The sequence below is a fragment of the Ictalurus punctatus genome, chromosome 20, assembly GCF_001660625.3.
Source record: "Ictalurus punctatus breed USDA103 chromosome 20, Coco_2.0, whole genome shotgun sequence".
Lineage (NCBI taxonomy): Eukaryota > Metazoa > Chordata > Actinopteri > Siluriformes > Ictaluridae > Ictalurus > Ictalurus punctatus.
The window spans coordinates 12,362,264-12,387,223 of NC_030435.2; the positions used below are offsets into that span (position 1 = coordinate 12,362,264).

The following is a 24,960-nucleotide window of genomic DNA, read 5'->3' on the forward strand; positions in this document are numbered from 1 at the left end:
AGTACCATTACTTGTGACCATAGATTTGAAAAATGCCTTTCCACATTTTAATTGCAATGGGATACAACTCTTCCCATCAGAAGAGTGACCATACTCCTCACTTTAATTCAAGCACTTTTTAAGCAGCACTAGATAAAAAAATGGCTATTTAAGGTGTTCCAGTACTTAAATTTCAAAAAGCCAAATTCAAGCACTTCAAGCAGCTTCTATAAACCCTGAGTGAAGTGATGAGGGAGAATCTGTGTAAATTGAAAACCTGCAGCTATTTTTTGTATCAGTGGCAAGAGTTGGACAGCACACAATGGATGGATGGATCCTACTGATATTGTAAAAAAAAAAAAAAAAGAAACCGGCATGACTGAGTCAGGTTAATAACGTGAGGAGTTTGATGAATGTTTGGACAGTTCCTTTGAAGACTATATTGAACGACTGGAATGTTTCATGCTAATTACATTGAGGATGATACGACAAAAATGCTCAGTGCTGCTCACTGTGTGTGGGGCAAAAACGTACTCCACTTTGCATTCTGTGCTCTTTCCAACACAACTAACTACTGTGACTTATACAAACACAGTGACTGCTTTCATTACAGTCCAGCATCATTAGAGATTGTGCAGCATTTTCACAATTGCAAACATATACCAAATGAAAGCATTTCCAACTCCATTGTTGAGCTTAGATGATTGTCTGTTCACTGTGCTTTCGGTGAGCAATTGTGTGATCAAAGTGCGTGGAATTTTGGATGAATGTTGCTTGCTGGCTGAACCGAAAGACACATTTAAATAGGCAGAGGAAAGGGCACTAGCTGCTAAAACAGCAGTGTTAAATGCTTGTCTACTTTGCCCACAACAACATGAATCATCTTCTGGGGAGGACGTCCTCCCCACACAGCTCACAACTCAGCCTTTAAAAAGACATCACAAGCTGAACAGCAAATGACTGTTAGATTGAGCTTTAGATGTGGTGGCCAGCACAACCACTAACTTGCAAGTTTGCCATTACTATAAAAAAAAAAAAAAAAAAAAAAAAAAAAAAAGGAGGCACATGTGCTTGAAAAGATTAGAGATGGTACTGGTACAGCAGGTTCCAGGCCAGAGCAGCAAACAAATATTGTAACACACAATTACCAGGAAGATTACTCCATTTACAATACCAGTACGAAGCCAGGTGTGGAGAAAAGACCACATCTGGCCACCGTCATGCTAAACAAAAAAGCACACACAATGGAAGTAGATTCAGGAGCAGCATGCTCCTTGATCAGCAAGCACACCTATCACACACTGTGACCAGCTCAACCCCTTGAAATACATCAGGACAGTGGAGTATAAAGGCAGTGATCACAATCAGCTCTGGAGGTAAAATGGAAATTTTTTCTGGAAGTGCTGTATAAGAGGACACAAAACATTCTGCCATGGTTTGTCATTCAGGGCTGAGGCACAAGCCTATTGGGAAGAGACTGATTTGATGCGTTAGGTATATCAGTGGAGGGAGTGCACATTGTGTAGCTGCAGTCTGAGGCATCAATCCTAAACAAATATGCAGAGGTCTTCCAGGACACTGGGGTCTGCTAGGCTCCCCGAATCTCCACCGATATTGATCCTGCAGCTGCCACATTGTAACAACTCACCTCGTAGAAGAACCCACCCGCTTTGCCCAATTCGACTCCCTCCTGCGTTTAACCTCCTCGGTCATTTCTTTTGTCTCTCCACCACCGTATAGGTGGCCTAGTTTGGCATTGGGGGTCGATGCATTAAACATTACGACGTCAACCGAGTCTGCCTGTCATGAGCTCTGGCATTCTCCCAGTTGTCTCATGCTGGGCTGTGTTGACGGCAAACCTGAATTTTGGGATCCACTGGTCCCCGGCGTCATGTCAGTCTCCTACATATGATGTAATCATGACCTTCAGGGTTTGGTTGACTCTTTCAGGCAGGTTGTTCTGTGGGTGACGGCTTGTGGCGAGTTTCTGTTTTATCCCCCATTTTTTTTTGCAGAGTTCCATCAGTAGCAATGACGTAAATTGGGGCCCATGATCAGAGAACAGATACTTGGGCACTCCCTATCAGAGAAAAAAATCTCTCTGAGAACCTGTAGGATCTTAGGCGTATTGCTATCTTGTAAAGGGAACATCTCTAACCATTTAGCCAAGAACTCCACGATTACCAGCAGGAAGGTGGTGCGGAATGGTCCCATGAAGTCGATTCCCAAAGTGTGCCTAGCCTCCGACACCTCAGTGGACTGCATAAATCCTGAAGGCTTGGTGTTTTCATGCTTGTGTTACTGAGATGTGGTACACAGTTTCACCTGCTCCCAGGCCTCTTCACACCGTCAGCCACCAGCACTTGTAGCAGTCTTCAGTCATTCGAGATGGCCCCATAGTGAGCTGTAATGGAAATAGTGTACAAAACTCAGGATCAAGGTTAGTGGTACTACTAGTTGGTATTTTTCTCCTTCATCTTTTAGTGGGAGCTTTCTATACAGTACACCCTAGTGGTCATCGAAGCTGATCTATGAGTAGGTGTTCTTTGATTTTGTTGTGTTGCTTTCAATTGTTTCACGGTGTCATCTTTGTTCTGAGCTTGAGAGATTTCAGCCAAGGAATGGAGTAGGTCAGTTTGGTGGTGGTGGACAACATTTAAGCAGGGAGCCACATCCATGGAGGCCCATGACAAGGCTCCCAATCCTGTGTTGTAATGATCCTTCCTGTAGCGCACTTTGAAGGTTAATTGTTGCAGCCGCAGGGTCCACCTTGTCAGGCATGAGGAGGTCTTTGGGAAGTTGCACACCCAAGCAAGCGCTGCATGGTCAGTAAAAACACCACTCCTTCTAGGAAATGCCTCCACTTTTCTACAGCCCAGACCACAGCCAGACACTCCTTCTCTGAGGAAGAGTAATTCAGCTGAGCCCCTTTTAATGTCCTTAACGTATAAGCACCTTCTTGCCCTCCTCAGATTGCTGGGTCAAGATGGCTCCTAGTCCCAGCTCACTGGCATTGGATAGGGCTTGGAAAGGCAGAGAGAGGTTGGGAAGTGCGAGCACAGGTGGATTTTGAAGTGCAGCTTGCAATGCTTTATAGCAGGCCTGACCTTCAGATGACCACTCCCATCTAAACCCTTTCTTTTTCAGGCAGTTCAGGGGTACGGCCAGGATGGTGAAACCTTGAATGAACTTATGGTACCATCCTGCCAACCCCAAGAAGTGCTGCAGGGACTTCAAGTCTGTTGGAACCAGATACTCTGATGCCATTGAGTTTTCTCTGCATCCACTTTAACACCTCGCTCCGTGACAATATAGCCCAAGAACTTCAGCTGTTGTTTGGAGAACTGGCATTCTCTCATATTGAGGGTGAGGTTGGCTTGGGTGAGCTTCTGCAGTACAGCACTGATGTTTTTGTTGTTTTGATTACAGGTCTGGGAGTATACAATAATGTCATTAATGTATACGAAGCAGATATTATTTAGCCCACTCAGTACTCGTTCCATCAGCCACTGGAAAATGGCTGCTGCGTTTCGTAGTTCTTATGGTATCTTATGGTATTTTCTTGAATTGGTACAGGCCCTTGATGGTGACATATGCTGTCTTCTGCTTGCTCTGTTCCTCCATCTCCACTTGCCAATAGCCGGACTGCAAATCCAAGGTCGTGAACCAGCAGGTTCCTTCCAAGGATTGCAGGATGTAATGTAACATGGGCATTGGATAATCGTCTCTCCCCTTTTTATCCTCGCATCTCCTCACTGCAACACAGAACATTCATTAATAGAATTCCCCACAGGTGTGCATTCCTCACCACTCACCTTCGCTGGCTCTGTCCTCAATTCACAAACCGGCACTTGAGCACGCCTCCATTTCCACAGTCACTCGTTGCCACGAGCTCTCTGCGCATAAGAACTGTTTATTATGGGGAAATAGTGCAGTTTTTCCCAACCTGGTGAGGGAGGGTTTTTTGCAATGTTAAATGATGCACATCCTGGTATTGTACACATGAAAGACCTCACAAAGAGCTAAGTGTGATGGCCAGGCATGGATAGGGATATAAAGGAGACTGTTTGGACATGAAATACCTGTCAAAAATCATGTCATGCAAAAAGCACCTAAAGCACAGTTGCACCCTTGGGAATGGACAACAAAGAAGTGGTCCTGGCAGAATGTTGACTTTGCAGGCCCTTTCCAATTCTCATAGTGGCTGACACAAAGAGTAAGTGGTTGGAAATCTCTCTGATGAAGTCTAAGTCATCCTCAGCACTTCTTAATACGCTGAGGCTCATTTTTGCAACACATGGATTGCCGGATGGCATTGTTTTGGATAAACACTTCCTTCACCTCTGCAGAAAACCAGGAGTTTGACAAGTGTAATGGCATCCAACATGTGACCACTGCCCCAACACCCCAGTTCAAATGGGCAAGCTGAACGTATGGTCCAAACAACCAAAGTCGCCCCACATCATTAAAGGTGATTGGCAGACCAGGATTGACAGATTCCTGCAGTCGCAGCATGTCACAACAAATTCATCAATCAGAGTCCTGCTGAGCTTCTCAGGAATCGACGTATAACCAGTGCCTTGGATTGACTCCAGTGACATGCACAACAAACAAGAACTAAATGCTGAGAAATGTCAAGGCAATGTCAGTGTTTTCCAACCAGATGACACCGTGTACATGAAAAGTTATGCTAGAGACTATAAATGGTTACCTGTTGTCTATTAGTACATTTACATGGACAACAATAATCCAATATTAACCTGATTAAGACAATACTCTGATTAAGAAACTACCATGTAAACAGCAATTATTGATTACCTTAATCCGACTAAAGTCATACTCGAAGTAAGCACAAATCAAATTAAGACATGGAGTATTCCTGCTTTAGTTGCATTATCGACGTACATTACAGACATATAAATCACACTATAAACGTTGTGTGGGAGTTTTCACCGCATTTTGCAACAGGACACATACACACATGGCAGTGCTCAATTGTTTGACGGCAAACAAGAGAGCATGGCTGTATCCGAAACTGCATACTTACCTGCTATATATTAGGCGATATACATGTATTTCAGCTACTATATAGTAGGTAAGTAAGTATGCAGTTTCGGATGCAGTCCATGGGTTCAAGCAGTTGCCTATTTGCACGTATAGCATGACAAATAATTAACTGCACTTGAAGCTTTTCTTAAGTTAAAAATGAAACACCCAAAGCTGTATATGTTACCATAATGAAGATGAACTCTGTGTTGATACGTGAAATTCTGGAGGAAACGTCGGACAGCATGGCATGGGTACGTAATGACGTGTGCCATTAATCGATCTATGTTCTATAACATGTAAAACGGGAACATGAAAGGAGCATTATAAAAGCAACTCATGTAAACAAACACCTTAATCATAATATTGATTTATTCAGAATAAGGTCAATAATTGGATTATTGTTGTCCATGTAAATGTAGTCATTGTGGAGGCCACCAGTCCGGTTTCAGATTTGGTAAGGAAGTTCAATGGACAAATACACCACAGACATGTTGGCCAGCTACATGGAAGAGTGATCCCCTGTGTTACCATGGCATCACAAGAAGAAACTGTAACTCCTAAAATGCCAGTGCATGTGCCACTCCAATCTGAAAAGAGAGCATTCCCCTTTAAGAAGACTGATGCATTATGGGGGGTGTTGTTCTTGTTCCTGTTTAGCCTGGATTAGCCAAGTTCTCGCTAGTTATGCTCTCAAGCTTCGGAGTTGAGTAATGTATGCCTGACTGACTGAATATAAAGTAAACCATTACTTGGAACAGTCTTCTTCCTTTCAGATCTGATAAATTGGTTGTCAAGGACTACCCCAAGGTTTGTGCACTGTCAAATGGTGTGATATGAGAGCTGTCCAGAAAGATAATAAGAGTGATATAGTGGAAGTGATAGACAGTGGACAGGCCACTGACTAGCTGTTTGTGTGTCATAGAAAACACCCCAAGAGGGCTCCACTGTCTAAAGACAAGTTAGCCTGTGATTGAGCAAGACGGTCAAGAGGCACCTTCTTCTCTTAAAAGGAATTGGTTGTACTCTATAGCTACCACCTGAGTGGCATTATGAGGAGCCTTGAGTAATTCTTGTGTGGGTTTAATATTACACTGGTCAACCATAACTGGTCAACCCACCTGCCTAATATTGTGTAGGTCCCCCTTGTGCCAACAAAATAGCTCAGACCTTTCGAGGCATGGACTCCACAAGATTTCTGAAGGTGTTCTGTGGTACCTGGAACCAAGACGTTAGCAGCAGATCCTTTGAGTCCTGCAAAATGTCAGTTGCAGCCTCCTTGGATTGGACTTCTTTGTCCAGCACATCCCACAGATGCTCGATTGGATTGTGATCTGGGGAATGTGGAGGCCAAGTTGGACAATTTTTGCAGTGTGGCAGGGGACATTATCCTTCGGAAAGAGACCAGTGCCATTAGGGAATACTGTTGCCATGAAGGGGTGTACTTGGTCTGCAACAAAGTTACGTGTAAAAGTAACATCCACATGAATGTCTGGGCACAAGGATTCCCAGCAGAACATTGCCGAGTATCACACTGCCTCAGCCAGCTTGCATTCTTCCCATAATGCATCCTGGTGCCATCTCTTCCCCAGGTAAAACGCCGGGCACACACCCGGCCGTCCTCTGATTCATCAGACAAGGCCAACTTCTTCCATTGCTCCATGGTCCAGTTCTGATACTCACATGCCCATTGTAAGCACCTTCTGTGGTAGAAGGGGCAGCATGGGAACTTAGCAGCCCCATACGCAGTAAGTTGTGATGCACTGTGTGATCTGACAATTTTCTACCATAACCAGTATTAACGTTGTCAGCAATTTGTGCTACAGTAGCTCTTCTGTGGAATCGGATCAGACGGGCTAGCCTTCTCTCCCCACACACATCAATGAGCCTTGGACACCCATAACCCTGACGTTGGTTCACTGGTAGTTTTTCCTTGGACCACTTTTGGTAGGTACTAATCACTGCATACTGGGAATACCCCACAGGACCTGCCGTTTTGGAGATGCTCTCACCCAGTCGTCCATCACAATTTGGCCCTTGTCAAAGTCGCTCAGATCCTTATGCTTGCCCATTTTTCCTGCTTCCAACACATCAACACTGAGAACTGACTGTTCACTTGCTGCCTAATATAGCCCACCCATTGACAGGTGATAATCAATGTTATTGACTTAACCGGTCAGTGGTATAATGTTATGGCTGATCAGTGTATTTTGGAAAGTTCTCTAGTATTGTTTGACATGATGCAACTTCAAAATGTGTTATGAACTCTCATAACAACTCAACTACTTCTAAAGGAAATGGCCCTGACAGTTTGGAACAAAAGGAAGTTGAATGTTACATATGTAATTATGGTTCTACGACTAAGTGGAGACCCATTAGGACACTGGGTCACTCAGGCTGAATGGCCATAGGATGAGTGTGACATGGCATGGAACTTCTATAGGCTTCTCATGTGGGGTCATGGTCACAAAGTGAATAGTTTTTGGCATGAAAATGAGTAAACAAGAATACTCCCCTAGTTCTGAATGAAATTACTTTGGTGGTCCTCAATTCAGTCATAGAATAATGACCATCATAACCTTCCATTTTTGTAGTATTTTAGTCACTTTGTGTTTAATATGTGCAAGTTAGTAGTCTTAGTTCTTTGTAGTGGTCACCAATACGTATAGAATGTGCCCCATATTCACATTGTAAGTCTCCTTGTTAGTCCCAGTAATCAGATTTATAAATTTAACATATCTTTGTATAAAACCCACCTTTTGGACTGCAGGTTTGGCCTCAAGTGTGTTTCCTACTCTTTGCTCTTGAGCCATGGTCTCTCTCAAGTATTCATTAACCTGCAATGAAACACACAAACAAGCTGCAAGTGAGTTCTATTTCACTCTTCTTAACTGCCATGGACACTAAGAATCATCTGATTCATTCTTGTGCACATGTGCATGTATCCCTGCACAGGTATACCAGAGACCTCTTAGCAAAGTCACAGTGAGATACAGTATGACTTGAACCACAAGTATACCAGTTATCCACTTATATCTACAGTTTGAGGTATCCAGGTGATTCTCAGTGTCCATGGCATCAGCTGTTTCCAACTTGGACATCCTCTGAAATGGGTCGAAAAAAATCCATATGAAAATGGGGCAGAGTCTGTCCCTGCTAGCTCACAGACACAGTTGATGGGCTCTAAATTAGCCATGGCAGCCTCTCCTGATATAGCAGTGGGCTTTGTACAATTGGATAATGGTAGGCAACGCAGAGCCCTGAATGCATCCTTTCACACAGTGCTTGATATGGCAGAATTCACTATGCCATAGTACAAACATTAAAGGGGAATTTGTACAGATAGCTCTTTTGTGCTCAAAATCCATTGTATGCATTATAGCTAAAATGATGGATCAGCAGCAGGTTGGATCATTGATGCCTATATCACTTGTGTGTGTGTGTGTGTGTGTATATATATATATATATATATATATATATATATATATATATATATATATATATATATTATTGCTGGTAGTCATACCAGCTGAAGCATTACATCCAGATTTATTTTGCCCAAATCCTGAATGCAGAGATACCAGTGATTCCCTAGTGCAAATAATATTGAATTGTGTGTGGCACATAATGGAAATACATTAGCCATGTTGCTTCTAGTATTTAGGCAAGCACTTAAAGGGATGTAGTGTCTAAAGCTTAGGTGAGAGAAAAATTTGGCAAGGTGTAAGTCCACACATTTATGTTGTGGTACTCCCTGTCAAAATTAAACAACCCAATGGAACAGGATGTAATCACCATCTACTAAAAAGATTTTCTTCTTCTACTGCTTATTCTTCCCACTTTGCACAGCTAAGCACTGTACAATTCAACAAATAGGACTGTTCGTGACCCTGAGATGGGCAGCAAGAATTTGAATTCCACAACTGCTTTTACTAGTGGTCGGAAAACCGTACTAGCTCCCTCCATCCACTGTCCCAAATGGATGCAAGACTTGGCACCCTCATCCTGGTCATTCAGTTAAATTTGACCCTGTGGAATTAATCATTACCTGAGGACTGAGAGCAGACCAGGAAATACTCCTAAAATCAACAGCCCCTAGTACACAATTTTGTAGGCCTTTAGGTGGAAGCTGTTCTGTGAATGGTGTGCACCATCGGTGCATTCCCCGATTCGAAAACACTAACTTTTGTCCAAGGACTGCTAGATAGCAGAAAGTGTTTTAATAACAAAGTTAATTTCGAGCAGCCTTTAAACTCATAGAACCTAATTAGCTTTGTAGTAGCTACAGAATAGTTTCTTGTAGTGACCAAATAAAATATATTTAAAAATTACTACTTTAATAATAATCTGACATTTTAGAGAAGAAAAACAAAAAATTATTTTTAAACACCAATGGCTGGGTCCAGGATCTCACCTTGTTAATCCAGGTGGTCACAGCTTCTTCAGCATCATAAGGGAAGTCTTCCTCTGGAAAGAATGGTGAGTATTTCTGTACACAGGTCAGCACTCTCTCAACACTGATCATCTCCACTGTATATGCCATCATCAGAGTGTCGATCATCGCCAAGTGGGAGCTCTGCAAGTGTGATGGGGGGGGGGGGGGGGGATTGGGGGACACACAGAAGCTACTTGGTTGTCTTTAAACATTATAAACAAGTTAGAAGAATAGCATTCACAATGCCTGATTTTAGTTCAACACCACAATAAATGAAGAGCTGTGTTATTTAATAAGTATAATCATAATAAATATGAAATGATTACACATCATTAGTTATTAGTCATTATTAGGGCTGCAACTAATGATTATTTTGATAACTGGATGATTTTTTTTCTTCTTCGATTAATCGGATAAAAAGCTAAACTTTTTTTCAATTAGATTTTGTTTATTATAACAAAATAAACCCCTAAATCAGAGTATTTGTGCATGTACTTTTAAAAAATGCAAAAGGCACATGCAGTTTTACTAATATAATCTTTAATTTTTACATTTAAACCTTAAATAAAACATTTGTCATTGTCTACAGTTTGTCCAGTTTTAAGCAGCAAAACTTTAAATAATATCCAAAATATAAATAATCAAAAACAAAGCCAAAAATTGAGTTTTAAAAATATATAGGATAGCATCTGTTACGGTGGCTGATTGTTGAGGAGTGCATGGGGGATTTCTCCTCTGAACAAATTCACTCATGGAGAACTGTTTCTTTCTGAAATAATAAATAAATAAATAAATAAATAAATAAATAAATAAATAAATAAACAGTAATTGAGTATGTAGGAAGTAATTTATATGTAAATTAATATTTTCATTGTTTATAATGATAATTGCTGATGACAAGTTGACAACAATGATTAATATAAGAAATCTAAATAAAATATAATTAATACAGGTTTTAACCATTTTTGTTAAATTTATTTTACATAGACATGCTATACTTCAGATGTGACAATATAAACCAAAAACATCTCAAATATATAATTCATTCATTTAATTTATATAACATAGTAGAGCCGCAGCAGATCCGCAGTAGATCACGTGAAAAATAGATAAAAGTTAATTGTAGCAGACACACAGAGAAACGCAGCAAGCTCACTGTCTTGTTTAAAAGGACAGAAACAATTATGCACTAATGCATAAATGCATAAGCATTCGATGAAAACCACTAGTGACTAAAAAATCTTTTACTGCTGCTGTTACCAACTGCCTTTAGATTGTGTTTCACTTTGTTCACACCGCTTTAATTTAAACTCTTTCTGTGATAGCGCTATTTTAATCCACCAATATACTGCGCAACCTGATGCTCGAGACAAAATACATCTAGTGTGACTGTCCCGAAGTTAGTAAACAAAGCTGTTTACACAATAGTATGAAATTAAACTAGACTACAACATTTTCACATGTTCCTATAATGTGGATATACTCGGGTTTTTGCTTACCGTGCTGTTGTTTCACCTTCATCCGTGATACCAACTTGTTTTCGTTTCATGTGCTCGTGCATCACTGTGGTACTCCCGTGCCACACAAGCTCAGCTTTGAATAACATGCAAGTTACCATCTTCATTGCTGCATTTAATGTAAAATGCTCCCATGCCTTAGATGACTTGGGACGCACACTTTTTTTTGCCGCCGGGTTATCGGTTTTCTCTGCCATTTTGCACGTGTTTGCGCCTGTGTTTTCATGAAAAAGATGTCACACGTAAACGCCCCCATGACGTCACCAGACCAACTAATCAATAATGACATTCGTTGCCAATGATTTTCATAATCGATTATGAGCAATTTTATCGATTAGTTGTTGCAGCCCTAGTCATTATGAATCGTTACTTAAAAATGATATTTGTAGGTGTCCATTACAAAAGGCAAATGTTAAACTCCTGTATTGTGTTGTAGCAGGAAGAGAAAAGGGCAGAAGGCCCAGCTTCTCAGCCCACTAATAAAAATAGACCAGAAACAACTCGTTTAGAATTGCTCATTTGGATGACACTTTCATCCAAAGTGACACTGATCAAATACCTAAACCGTTTCAGATGAAGTGCGAATATTTTGTTAAATGCGGTATTTCACTGGGTGATCAGGCACCACAACAGACAATGGATGGAATTCTGCAGGATACAGCACAAGTTATGTTAGTGCTACCCGCTGCCAGCCCAAACCACACAAATGGTTTCATACTATGTCCCTCTGCAACTGAATGCTGATAAGTGGCTGCAGAGCCCATAATCTGCAGAATATCATTTATAGTTTACAGGTTGTTTTTTTTTTACTCTGTGCAGTGATTGTTGGATGGAGCTGGTGCAAGTGATTCCTCATGTTCACAGTGAGCCTGGACAAAATCCTCCTCTCAACCATAATCTCCACTGTGTCTAGTCTGGAACCCCTGACTGATCTAGCTCTCAATGACTTTGTTGTCTGTTGGTGTCTTTTGGAGTGATGTCCCTGCCCCAGCACACAGAAAATAACAGTGAGGGGGATTAGTCTAACCTTTCATGGGATCAAGCAGGGTTGGTCAGGCGTGTCTGCGGGAGCACGTAGGACTGGGTTTAATAAACCTCTAGTGTCCCTTCTCTAAATGCCTAGAGGTGGAACGTGGCCAGGAGATTTTGTAGGTTACCCCTGTAAGTTCACAGTCAACTTTATTTGTGCTCAGCAAGGAAATAAGCACACAGAAAGACTCAACTAGTCCTAGAACAACAGTTACATATATACACACTGTAAGACTGTTTGTGCTTAAATACAAAATTTAATTAAATATTCCTAGGGCAGCTGCTGCTTGGTAACCCGTAGTATTAGATAGTAATTACTTCCAGCCATACTGAATTCTAATCAATATTAAATATTGAAGAAACATTTATACACAGTGATGGGACAGTGAAATGAAACAGGTTATGTTGCATATTAATTTTCATAAATATGAAACAAAATGTTACATCAGTGTTTCAATGTTTATGTTTTTTGCTATATTTGAAACACCCTCTTGATTAGAAAGATGCCCACTCTGCACCACAGCAGTCACAACAAATTTGAGTCAACTAATGAATATTAATGACATAAGTGTATTATGTAAGAGTGCCCCCAGGAAAATCTGTTGGAGAAACTCAATTGACATGTACAACAATGTATTTTTAAAAAAATAAAATGGCTTGATTTTCAAAGTAAAGTCATAAGATATATTTCATAGAAACTTGGAAATATTACAAAATGCTTGAAAATAACATGTAGTTCCTTTAGCATACTTTAACATGAATCACAAATATTCCATAAACGATGGCTTCATGAAAACTCTATTCTACTGCACTAACACAGAAGGTCCCACATAAATACTGCAACATGGTAAAAAGGACCAACTATGATTTTCACTGTTTGTCATAATGTGGCTTTTTGTCTCAGAGATGGTCTATTAAATTAATCAAAGACATCTATTTACATGCTGTGACATGGACATGTTTCAGAAACTTAATGAATTTAGTTTTATGACTGTGACCTAGCGATACATACCACCACTGACTACATTTACATGGACAGCAGTAATCTAATTATTGATCTTATACTGAGTAAGATAATAGTGTGATTAAGGTGTTTACATGAGTCGCTTTTAGAATACTACGTTCACGTACCCATTTTACATGTTATAGAACATAATTAGATTAACGGCACACGTCATTACATCACCGCGCCACGCCGTCCGCTGTCCCCTTCAGAATTTCACGTATCAACATACAGTTCGTCTTTGCTCTGTTACCCTATACAGTTTTGGGTGTTTTTATTGAATTTTTTTTTTTACGAACGCTTTAAGTGCAGTTAATTATTTGTCATGCTGTATGTGCAAATAGACGACTCCTTGAAGCCATGGGCCGCATCCCAAACCGCGTACTTACCATCTATATAGTAGCCAAGATACATAGGTAATTTTCTCTACTACAGGCCTATAGTAGGCAAGGATGCGGTTTGAGATGCGGCTGTGCTCTCTTGTTCGCTGTAAAATGTTGAGCACTGCCGTGTGTGATCGTGTCCTGTCGCAAAACAAGGTGAAAACTCTCACACGACGTTAATAATGTGATTAAGGTGTTTACATGTCTGTAATACACGTCCATAATGAGAATAAAACAGGAGTACTCCACATGTCTTAATTCGATTAGTGTTTACTTTGAGTATGACCTTAATCAGATTAAGGTAATAAATGTTTACATGGTAGTTTCTTAATCACAGTATTGTCTTAATCGGGTTAATAGTGGATTATTGTTGTCCATGTAAACGCACAGACTGAAGATGAATTCCAACCTCAATTCAGACACTTTGTTTAAAGAGCTGTTTACAAGCATTCATAATAACAGTGCAGAATGTAGCTGACTTAATTAAATTCAGGATGCTTTAAAACACATTCCAATAGGAACTACAAAAAAAAGATCAGGTGACCGGGGCCTCAAATCACTATTTTGCCTGTTATAACGGAGTCTGAAATATAAAAATATGGGAAAACTTAATACCTTACATTAGTCACTATCTGGCTATCATGATCTCATCACAACTGGGTTCTGATACAAACTCTACAACAAGGATAAATTGGCTGACCTACAGCTATAATTTTTTTAAAACAAAAAACCCATGGACTGTAGCTTTACAATTATCTTGACATGATGCATCGCAATGTACAAATGTGACGATGTGCACAGTGGAAATGGCTATATGAGCATTCTATTGATTATGCATCTAATGCAATTGCACGGTTTGAACACTAGAGGTGTTCTGTACAACCAATAGAGTTAAGATATTCAGTGGTGACTTGATCCATTACAGGAGCCTTTCTATTCTTCAGTGATCATATCGTAGAACAGTTGGTTTGCTGTTGAGGAATGGATTCTCAGGTCGATTGATGAGCAGTGGCTCTGTTGGCTGTCCTTGAGCTGGATCATGGTTGGAGTAGCTCTTGGAAGTATTCCTTCCACCACTGCAGGCAATTGCTGGGTGAGCCTTCAAAGGTTCCATCAGTTTCTTGATGTTATTTATCGACTTGCTTCTTCTGCTTGAGGGTTTGGTACAGGGGTCAATACTCATGCCTGGATGCTGCTTCCTCGAGGTCGGCTGCCACCTCATTCCAATAGGCTTCTCATTCGGCCTTCACCTTCTGTCAAACTTTTCTGTTCAGCAGTCAGTATTGCTCAAAGTTAACATGCTTGACTCACTTCAGTTTGTGCACCAGCGCCAGGCACTCGTCAGAGATCCACGGAATATCATTACAGATATTCAAACATTATATTTACTACAGGGGCAACAGTGGAATTGAAATTAACACCCCTTAGGTTTAGGTCCTACTAGTCTAATGTATTTGCTGCCCAAGAGTCTAATCAGCAGCTCCAATCCTTCATCCCAGGCAACAAGCCAGGTTGTGGATGTGAGGGTCTATTTGGTTAAAAATGAACACAAATCAATTATTGAGGGCGCACTGTGGCTTAGTGGTTAGCCGAGTTTGCATGTTCTCCCCGTGCTGTGGGGGTTTCCTCCGGGTACTCCGGTTTCCTCCCCAGTCCATGGTGGGCTGAGTGGCATGTCTAAAAGTGTCCGTAGTGTATGAATGGGTGTGTGAGTGTGTATGTGATTGTGCCCTGTGTGATGGATTTGGCACCCTGTCCAGGGTGTACCCCGCCTTGTGCCCGATGCTCCCTGGGATAGGCCCCAGGTTCCCCGTGACCCTGAAAAGGATAAGCGGTATAGAAGATGGATAGATGGATGGATGGATGAATTATTGAGCAATTATGTAAAACAAATCAGTGTTCAAAACTGTCTGCTTACCTTACCCCAATTTGCAATGGTATGCTTATAATAATGATTTACAATTTGAGCTATCCGGTCGGATTCCACTGGAAATCCAGTTTGATAACATTTGCATGGCCTTTGACGTCACCACCACCTTTGCGTGGTTACGTTACATCTGTAAATCGAAAGAAGAGCTGGCTACTATATCACGTGTGTGTGTGTGCTGAGGATGGTGGAGTGTTTGCAGGTTGTCCTTCAAGAGTTGCTTAGTATTTAAACTTGCCATGTAGATAGCTGCTTTTAATCTGGATAAACACAATCATCATTGATACTTGGGCAATCAGCTGTTGTCAAAACCAAGAAGCCTCAAACTGTGGAGAACCTGCAGTCAAAAAGGGAAAGCGACAGAGCCATGCTAAAATAAGAATAAATATCGGCATGGCTGTTGAGAGGTGGCGAACTCGGAGATTTGAAGGAATTGAAGACTGACACAGAGATGGCTTTTTTTCTGCTGAACAGGTAAGGCATTTCAGTGGCTCACTAGGTAGCTATCTAACATTAGCACACTTGTTTGCTTGATTCAGTTAGGTAACAAGTTTCCAAGTGCAGACCATTCCTATGTTTTTGGGTTATGTGGAAAATTTTACTTATTTTCTGTTAGCTATGAGAAAGAGCAATTCACGACTTCTCCAAGAAAACCATATCCGCCACCACCTCCATTGTACAAATACCTCAAACCATCAGATTCCTCTGCGTAGACAAACAGTGCCGAAGCACAACCCACGTTTATAAAAAAAAAATAATAATATATCAACTCTGCAAGAAACATGCAGTTTTATGTTTCAAACAGAGATGCGATAGAGAGGAAAAAGTTCAGTACTGCAGCTTTAAAGCCTAATTAAAGAAACACTCCTAATGTTCATCCCAGACTTGCAGCAGTTATGTATATAAAACTCATATTACTGAAGCACTCACCATTGGCAGGAATGCTTTATAAGGTTTGTGTCTCATTATGAAAACAGAGGCACTCAAGGTCAACCTAGGTGAGGCTGTACCTTACAAAAATAACTTAAAAATAGTTTGATATTCAAAAAAAAGAAAAAAAATGCTTGACAGAAATAACATGGAAGCAAAATTACCTGCCAGTTTTCATTCATGTTCTATTCATCATGATATTACTTTTAACCCTTGTGTGTCCTTATGGACATTTTTGGCTTTCATTTTTAAGATTTTTTAAAATCATTTTGTCCATGTTAATGCAAACAACATAAATTTTGCAAAAGGTGTGTATTTTTATTGTAATTTTAATATTTCACCCTCATTTGTAGGATAGACACAGGTTAGACACAGCACCTGGTCGTTGGGAGGTGGGGTGGTCTTCCTCGCTGCCACGTCATTCTGTGCCTCGAACCAAGCGTAGAAGTTGTTCAGCGCATCTGGAAGGAATGCATCACTATCACAGGCAGGTGATGTCCTGTAGTTGCTGATTGCCTGAATGCCCTGCCACATGCACCATGTGTCACTGCTATCCGTGAAGTGACTGGATTTTCTGGGCATGTGCACGCTTTGCCTCTCTGATGGCCCGGGACAGTTTGGCCCTCACTGTTCTTAGGGCCGCTTTGTCACCTGCCCTGAAGGCGGAGTCTCGAGTCCTCAGTAGTGCTCGCACCTCCGCAGTCATCCACGGCTACTGGTTGGAGCGTGTGGTGATGGTCTTGGAGACGGTGACGTCATCAGTGCACTTGCTGATGTAGCTAGTCACTGACGCCGTGTATTCCGCCAAGTTGGTGGAGTTGCTGTCGGTTGCAGCCTCTGTGAACATGTCCCAGTCAGTGTGCTCAAAACAGTCTTGAAGAACAGAGATGGCTCCTGCTGGCCAGGTTTTCACCTGCTTCAAAACCGGTTTGGAGTGTCTGACGAGCGGTCTGTATGCTGGGATTAGCATAGCAGAGATGTGGTCTGAGTAGCCGAGGTGGGGGTGGGGCTCCGCCCTGTACACGCCGGGGATCTTTGTGCAAACAAGATCCAGCATGTTTGCCCCCCTCGTTGCAAAGTCAACATGCTGATGAAATTTAGGGAGCACTGACTTGAGATTTGCATGGTTGAAATCTCCGGCGATAATAAACAGTCCATCGGGTGTGTGTTCTGCAGTTCTCTAATAGCCCCATACAGTTCACAGAGTGCCTCCTTAGCATTAGCACTGGGGGGAATGTATACTCCGATTAACAGAATAGTAGTGAATTCCTGCTGCAAATAAAATGGTCTGCATCTAACAGTCACAAACTCCACCAGCCATGACCAGTAACTAGAAACTAGCACCGAGTTCTTGCAACATTCCTTGTTGATGTAAACACACAAGCCACCACCGCGAGCCTTACCGCACAGAGCTGCATTTCTGTCGGCATGAAACGAGGCGAGTCTGTCTAGCTGAAGGGCAGCATCCAGAACACGGTCACTGAGCCACGTCTCAGTGAAAACAAAGACGCAGCAGTCTCTAAACTCACGCCACGTTGCCTGCTGGAGTCGGATGTAATCCAGTTTATTGTCCAGGGAGCAGATGTTGGAGAGCAGGATGGAAGGGAGAGCCGGCCAGTTAGCGTTTGCTTTTAACCTAGCATGGACCTCCGCCCTATTCCCACGCTTCCGCTTCCTCGCACACCGCTTTCGACATCCCCTCCCCGGCCATTGGCATCAGGCAACGACGAGGACTGGAGGCCTGGTCTCCGCAGCAAGCCGAGATCACGTAGCTTCTCCAGGAGATCATCATGCAGGTTGGTTGTTGCATGATTTCTGTATTTTAGCAGTGTCTGGCAATGGTAAATATGAACACCGGTTTCTCTCATGTCCATGTGCTGTAAAAAGACGGGCTACAAAACCCTCAGGCTGCTGGACCAGACAACATTCCTGGCAGAGTGCTCAGAGGATGTGCAGACCAGCTAGCAGATGTTTTCACTGACATCTTCAACATCTCCCTGAGCAGCGCCATCGTTCCAATGTGCTTCAAGGCTACCACCATCGTCCCTGTGCCGAAGAAGTCTCTAGTGTCTTGCCTCAATGACTACCGTCCGGTTGCACTCATATCCTTCCTCATGAAGTGTTTCGAGAGGCTCGTCATGAGGCACCTCAAGACCCACTCACCAGACCCGCTGCAGTTTGCGTATCGCACTAACCGCTCAACAGATGATGCCATCGCCACCACCCTACATCTGGCCCTCACCCACCTGGACAAAAAGGACACCTATGTTCGAATGCTGTTCATAGACTTCAGTTCAGCATTCAACACAATCACTCCTCAGCACATGATTGGAAAGCTTAACCTACTGGGCCTGAACACCTCCATCTGCAACTGGATCCTGGACTTCTTGACTGGGAGACCTCAATCAGTCCGGATCGGGAACAACATCTCCAGCACCACCACGCTTAGCAGTGGCGCCCCCAGGGCTGTGCGCTCAGTCCACTGCTGTTCACTTTGCTGACTCACGACTATGCGGCAATGCATGGCTCCAATCACACCACAAGTTGGGTGATGATACGACCGTGGTGGGTCTCATCAGCAAGAATGATGAGTCAGCATACAGAGATGAGGTGCAGCGATTAATGGACAGGTGCAGTGCCAACAACCTGTCTCTGAATGTGGACAAAACAATAGATGGTTATTGACTTCAGGAGAGCACGGAGCAACCACTCTCCGTTGAACATCGATGGCTTCAGCGGATAGTGAGGACAGCTGAGTAGATCATTGGGGTCTCTCTTCCCTCAATCATAGACATTTACATCACACGCTGCATCGGCAAAGCCACCAGCATTGTGGATGACCCCCCACACCGAAGCATTTGGGCCCTCATGGCCAGATTGTGTAACAGCTTCTTCCCCCAAGCCATCAGACTCCTCAATACTCAGAGACTGGACAGACACACATGCGCGCACGCACGCGCGCACACGCACACACACACACACACACACACACACACACACACACACACACACACACACACACACACACTCTCTCTCTCTCTCTCTGAACACCATCCCACTCCTATTGCAATATTTGCACATCCCTGTATTGACTCTGTTGCATTTTTGCTGCTACTGTATTTATAAAAAATATAGTATTTATTTTATTGTCACTGTTATACACTTTACCACAATAATTGCTATGTCCATATTTGGTATACGCTAATTTGCGGAAGACTAAGTCATAGCATGTTATGTTCACATTTATACCATTTTTAAATTATATTGTTACTCTTTGGCACCTATTTTCTGCACTACCTATTACATCGGACACTTCTACATTATAACTGTGTACTGATCAGTGCTACACTGTCACTTACTATGCCTATTGTCCTGTTTTAGTAGTACTGTTCTGTCTTGTGTTTTTAGCACACGTTTGCATGTGCACTTTATGTAGAAATGTGTAGATCTTAGTTAGTTCTGTGTCGTCTCATGTGTTTAGTGTGTTTTATGTAGCACCATGGTCCTGGAGGAATGTTGTTTTATTTCACTGTGTACTGTACCAGCTGTATATGTTTGAAATGACAATAAAGCTACTTGAACTAATCTGAATTGTAAACAAAATTCAACAGACTGTGGCCTTAGAAATGTTGATTCCATCATAACTGTATTCTTAACAAGCCTTCTGAAAACACACCATTCAAACTAACATTGTGAAGAGATCCAACACTCAACATAAATGTTTTGAGCAAAATCAAATACTCAGTGACTTCACTACTCTTCATTGAATAGTGTGCCCAGGTCAGTTTGCTATTCAAATATATTCTCATTCTTTCTTCTTGTAAAAAGCTTTTCTCTTTCCTTTTGTGTACATAAAAATCCCCTGCCTTTGTTCTGTTTTCTGGCTATTAGTGAAACACACAAGGGTAGATCACTACTAAATAAAACAGATGAGTAGAGAAGCAAGAGATAAAGTACAGAACATAGATTGGTTTCCTCATTTTCATTCTATCTTGCATTGCTTTGGGTGTCATGACAGGAAAGGAGAGAAAGAGGAGACTGTGTCCTCTGTGTGTGTCTGCTCTCGCTTTCAATCCCCACCCAAAGTCATATTGCAGCATTAAACATACGCATACACGTCTCTAATCAAAGAGCCACACATGTACATAAAATGTTCTCTCGAGCTCCCTCTCTCTCTCACACAAACACGACAATTTCATTATTTGTCTTCCACAGCCTACCTCCTGTACACATATAGCATAACCTATGCCATAGTGCTAATCATTAAGACACATACACATGCAGCGATGGTGAAAGGACAAAGATATTGAGATTCTGCAGAGAGACCATTAAAATAATGGTGTACAGTTGATTTTTATAATTTTAAATTTTAGAAATTGCTGCAATAAGTGTGTTCTCTAAATGAAGAAATTTTGGGTTGTTTATTTCAGAGCACATATGAGTGAGTGTATTGGGATTGTTGTAACTCAACAATGAGAAGATCAACTCCTCTGCATATACCATGCCTCTTGTGCAGCCAAACTGCATAACCTCTTGCAAAACACACAGAGTATTTCTGTGTGTCAAAGACAGATTTTAAACACACTTAAGCACTGAGTATACATAAATATGCTTATATGTCCTTTTCTTGAATGTCTAAGCAAACTCTGTGTGTGTGTGTGTGTGTGTGTGCGTGTGTGTGTGTGTGAGTGAGAGAACATATGGGCTGAATTATGTGGGCTCTTTGTATCCATACATAGGGGACTATGTCTACAGGCACCACGCCGGTTGTGCCTTCATCAGTGGATGTTCATGGATCTCCACTTCTCGGTTGGTCCAGCCATGAGAATGATTTCAATATGTTCTTTTGTCAAAGGCTTTCTTAAAGGCTATCTGAAAAAAAAAAAATAATAATAATAATAATAATAATTATATATATATATATATATATACACATATATATATATATATATATATATATATATATATATATATATATATATATATATATATATATATATATATATATATATATATATAAAAAACACAAATGTATGAAAGTATGAATTTTTAGAAGACATTTTGCTAAACATGTTAATTTCCCCTATGTATGGAGACTTTTAGGATACCCTGTTCATTAATAATAAAAAGACTAGTGTTACTCTGTCCTAGTAGAAGCAGCTGATACTGAGACACACACACGAAGGGGGTGCGGAGGGGGACAACTAAAGACTGCAATGCAGAGACCAGCAAAAGATTTCAGAAATACTGGGCCTCCCTTCCCCCAGCCATAGCTGAAGTAATATCCCATGTTGCTTAAATAAATTGCAAACAAATTATATTTTCTGTACAAAAATTTCAAGGCCACAGCTAAAGTAAACATGTTAATAAACAATAATAATAAAAAAAAGTTATTGTGTCTGAATTTGGCATCCATTTCTAATGTCTCGCTACATCCCCCTTGCATCCCCACATGGCTCCTTAATGTGCAGTTGCAGTATAGTATGCAAAGTGTGCAAATAAAGTGAAGAGGTTTTTTTTTTTTTTTTTTTTTTGGGGGGGGGGGGGGGGGGGGGGTGTAGAGTGTGCACACCCCTAAACTAATTTGTTTAAGCACCTTTTGATTTTATTACACCACTCAGACAGAGTCTATCAGCATGGTACATCTTGACTTGAAAATATTTTCCCACTCTTTCTTGAAAAAAATAGATCCGTCAAATTGTAAGGGCACCTCCTGCACACAGCCCACTTCAGATCACCCCACAGATTTTTACTTTGATTCAGGTCTGGGCTCTGGCTAGGACATTCAAAAACTTCTGTTGATTTGGATGTATGCTTTGGGTCATCGTCATGCTGAAAGGTGAAATTCCTTTTCATCTTCAGATTACTAGCAGATAGCTAAAAGTTTTACACTAAAATCGACTGGTATTTGTAGCTATTCATGATTCCGTCCACCTTGATAAAAGCCCCAGTTCTGGCTGAAGATGTTGCCACCATGTTTTATTGTGGGTATAGTGTTCTTTTGGTGATGTTCAATTTTTGGTGCCAAACATAGCTTTTGGCATCATGGAATTATTATATCTTTTGGAATTGGTGTCATCAGAGCATTAGAGACCATTTTACCACATGGTTTGGGGCGATTTAGGCAGGTTTGGATGTTTTTTGTGAGAAAGCACTTCCGTCCAGCAACCCTACCCCACAGCCCAGACATGTGAAGAATATGAGAGATTGTTGTCATATGCAGAGAGTAATCAGTACTTCTCAGATGTTCTTGCAGCTCCTTTTATGTTGCCACAAGTCTCTTGGTAGCCTCCCTGGTCAGATTTTGTTTTGTCTTTTTGTAAATTTTGGAGGGATGTCCCATTCTTGGTAGGTCACTGTGATGCCCCACTTTCTCCACTTGATGATGATGGCCTTCACAGTGTTCCATGATATTGTACATGTAATGTTTTGGAAATTCTTTTATACCCCTGATTGATATTTTTTGACAAGTGAGATACCGTACATGCTTTGTAAGCTCTCTGCGGACCATGGCTTCAGCAGTCAAATGAAACCAAGAAGGGGTCAATAAAAATCCTACAGAAACAGCTGTTTTTATTTGGGGTTAATCAGAATAATTTCATTGATGACTATGATAATTTCTTTTGAACACAAGATTGAACGTTAGTGGTTCATTCTGAACGCAGCCAATTATTGTGTACTTATTTTTTCCCCCCCACCTGGTTTCTGAATGTTGGTTTACCTTTGGGAAAAAATTACTACATATTGAAATCTGTGTTTTTTTTTTGTTGCCACCTGAGGTTATTTGTTTATAGAAGTTGGTGAGGACAACACAATGATTATCTAGACCCCAATTAAAAAATAACAGAATTGAAGGGGTACTTTCTTTTTCATATGACTGTAGCTGGCTATAGTACACTGTAGATTTTTGAACGCACCCTGTTGTGATATACATACCACAACTTGTGGTTCATTCAACTAATTTAAGATTAACACCAACTGGTATAGCTACGTACAAAAATATGGAAGAAAATATGTCTACTTCTACAGTAGGTAGGATGTTAGTTAAATAAGGAATATCATGACAGATCGTGTGGATAAAATAATGTTTAATGTTGTGGGAGGTCCGAGAGACAAGTTAGTTCTGGTTATCATAGTTATTCCCTTACTAGCATCTCCTTTTCTCCTTTGTTCTCGCTCTATTATATGCATGTGCTTAAGATACTTGCACTCTACTGTATATTGTCATTAATGATGTATGGGTGCACATTAACTTAGTAGGTTGCATGGACTGGATAGCAAAAACTTTTTTTTTTTTTTTTAACCATTTTTAACTAATTGGTCATTTCACCTTCAACTACACAACAAGGAGACACAAAAGTGCTAAGTCTGGAGTCAAAGACTAGAACAATCATAGAATTTTTCGCTTTCAATGTGCTAATGGTACTGATTTGAGCTGGATTTAAAAGTTAACTGGGGATAAAGGCAGACTTGCCTTGACAGCCCCAGCCGGCTCACAAGCTAGCATGGATGCTGCCGCTAATACTAACATGACTGCAGCAGCTGGCAGTACTGCACCTCACTTTGGACAGCTTGTTTAAATCACCACTGGACACAATTTTTTTTGTTTTTGCTGTTTGACACATCAATACGTCAGTGGAGACGTACACTGGTTAAAGGGGGTAATATACAAATTCCATTTATTATTATTTTAATAATAAATATTATTATTAAATATTATTAATCCATTTATTATCCATTTATTGTTATTATTATAACAACCAAACAAAAAAAAACAAAAAAATTGATGTATGTTTTTTTTACAGGATAAACCTGTTACTGAATATCTATTTATTATTATTATTAGAGAGGTGTTATAAGAAAATTATGAGAAAGAGATTCCTCACCATCTGGATGGGTGTTTTGCAAAGGTCTCTCTCAGTGACGAGTCTTTCCAGGTCAGTGACATACAGGCCTTTCTGAGCCAGGGCCTGTATGACCCCGTTGTGACCCAGGAGGGGTCGAGCAGCATCACTGCGCAGAATCAGACTGCCAGCCCTACAATAGAGCTCAGCTGACAGCAGCAGAGATGCCACTGGAGGCTTCAGGTGCTCCTGTTCATACTGGTCCTTATAGAATGGCTCCTTCAGCTCCACTGGAATACAATCTACACACACACACACACACACACACACACACACACACGAGAGAAGAAAAAAAAAAAACAGGTCAGAAACAGACACACAACTAGACATAATAGATTTTCAAATTAAAAACTCTGCTTTATCAGCAAAATTTCAAACTGCAGGAACAATGATAATGTCTCTAACTTAAACTTAAGGAGCACATGTGAGCTTTTTACTTAGTGGTTGGTTTCTTTGCTCTGCTCATGGCCTCACACACCTCCTACCTAGTGCAGACTATGGCTGGAGGTATACTGGTATTAAAGTAAATAGTGAAATGACAAAGTGCCACAATATGGATTTTCACATACCATGTATATCATGATACAAAATCAGTAAAAAAAAAAATAAAATAAAAAAAAACAAGGAACCATATTAAACATGAACAGCTTAAATAATTAATAGAAACCTAAAAAAAACTTGCATACTGTTTAAAACTGCACTATTAACAGTTTACATTCAATGGATCTATTACACTTTCAGGGTAAACAGCACAGTGAGCGCAGCAAGCTTACTCACATAAAATGTCAGTGTCAGAGTTTATCAGTT

General features: G+C 41.0%; 1 protein-coding gene across 6 annotated transcripts in view; it reads right to left on the reverse strand.

Annotated features, from left to right (window-relative positions):
• camsap2b (calmodulin regulated spectrin-associated protein family, member 2b) overlaps positions 1-24,960 on the reverse strand; it is a 94,736-nt gene that overhangs the window by 45,842 nt on the left and 23,934 nt on the right. For 4 of the 6 annotated variants that reach the window (XM_053673655.1, XM_053673654.1, XM_053673658.1 and 1 more), the window contains exons 2-4: positions 24,136-24,395; positions 9,440-9,601; positions 7,782-7,862 (exon numbers count right to left, since the gene is read on the reverse strand). In XM_053673655.1, coding sequence (XP_053529630.1) covers positions 7,782-7,862; positions 9,440-9,601; positions 24,136-24,395 — 503 coding nt within the window. Of the gene's footprint in view, positions 1-7,781; positions 7,863-9,439; positions 9,602-10,156; positions 10,230-10,959; positions 21,117-24,135; positions 24,396-24,960 lie in introns of those variants that run through there. The other 2 variants (XM_053673656.1, XM_053673657.1) reach the window with 2 other exon arrangements.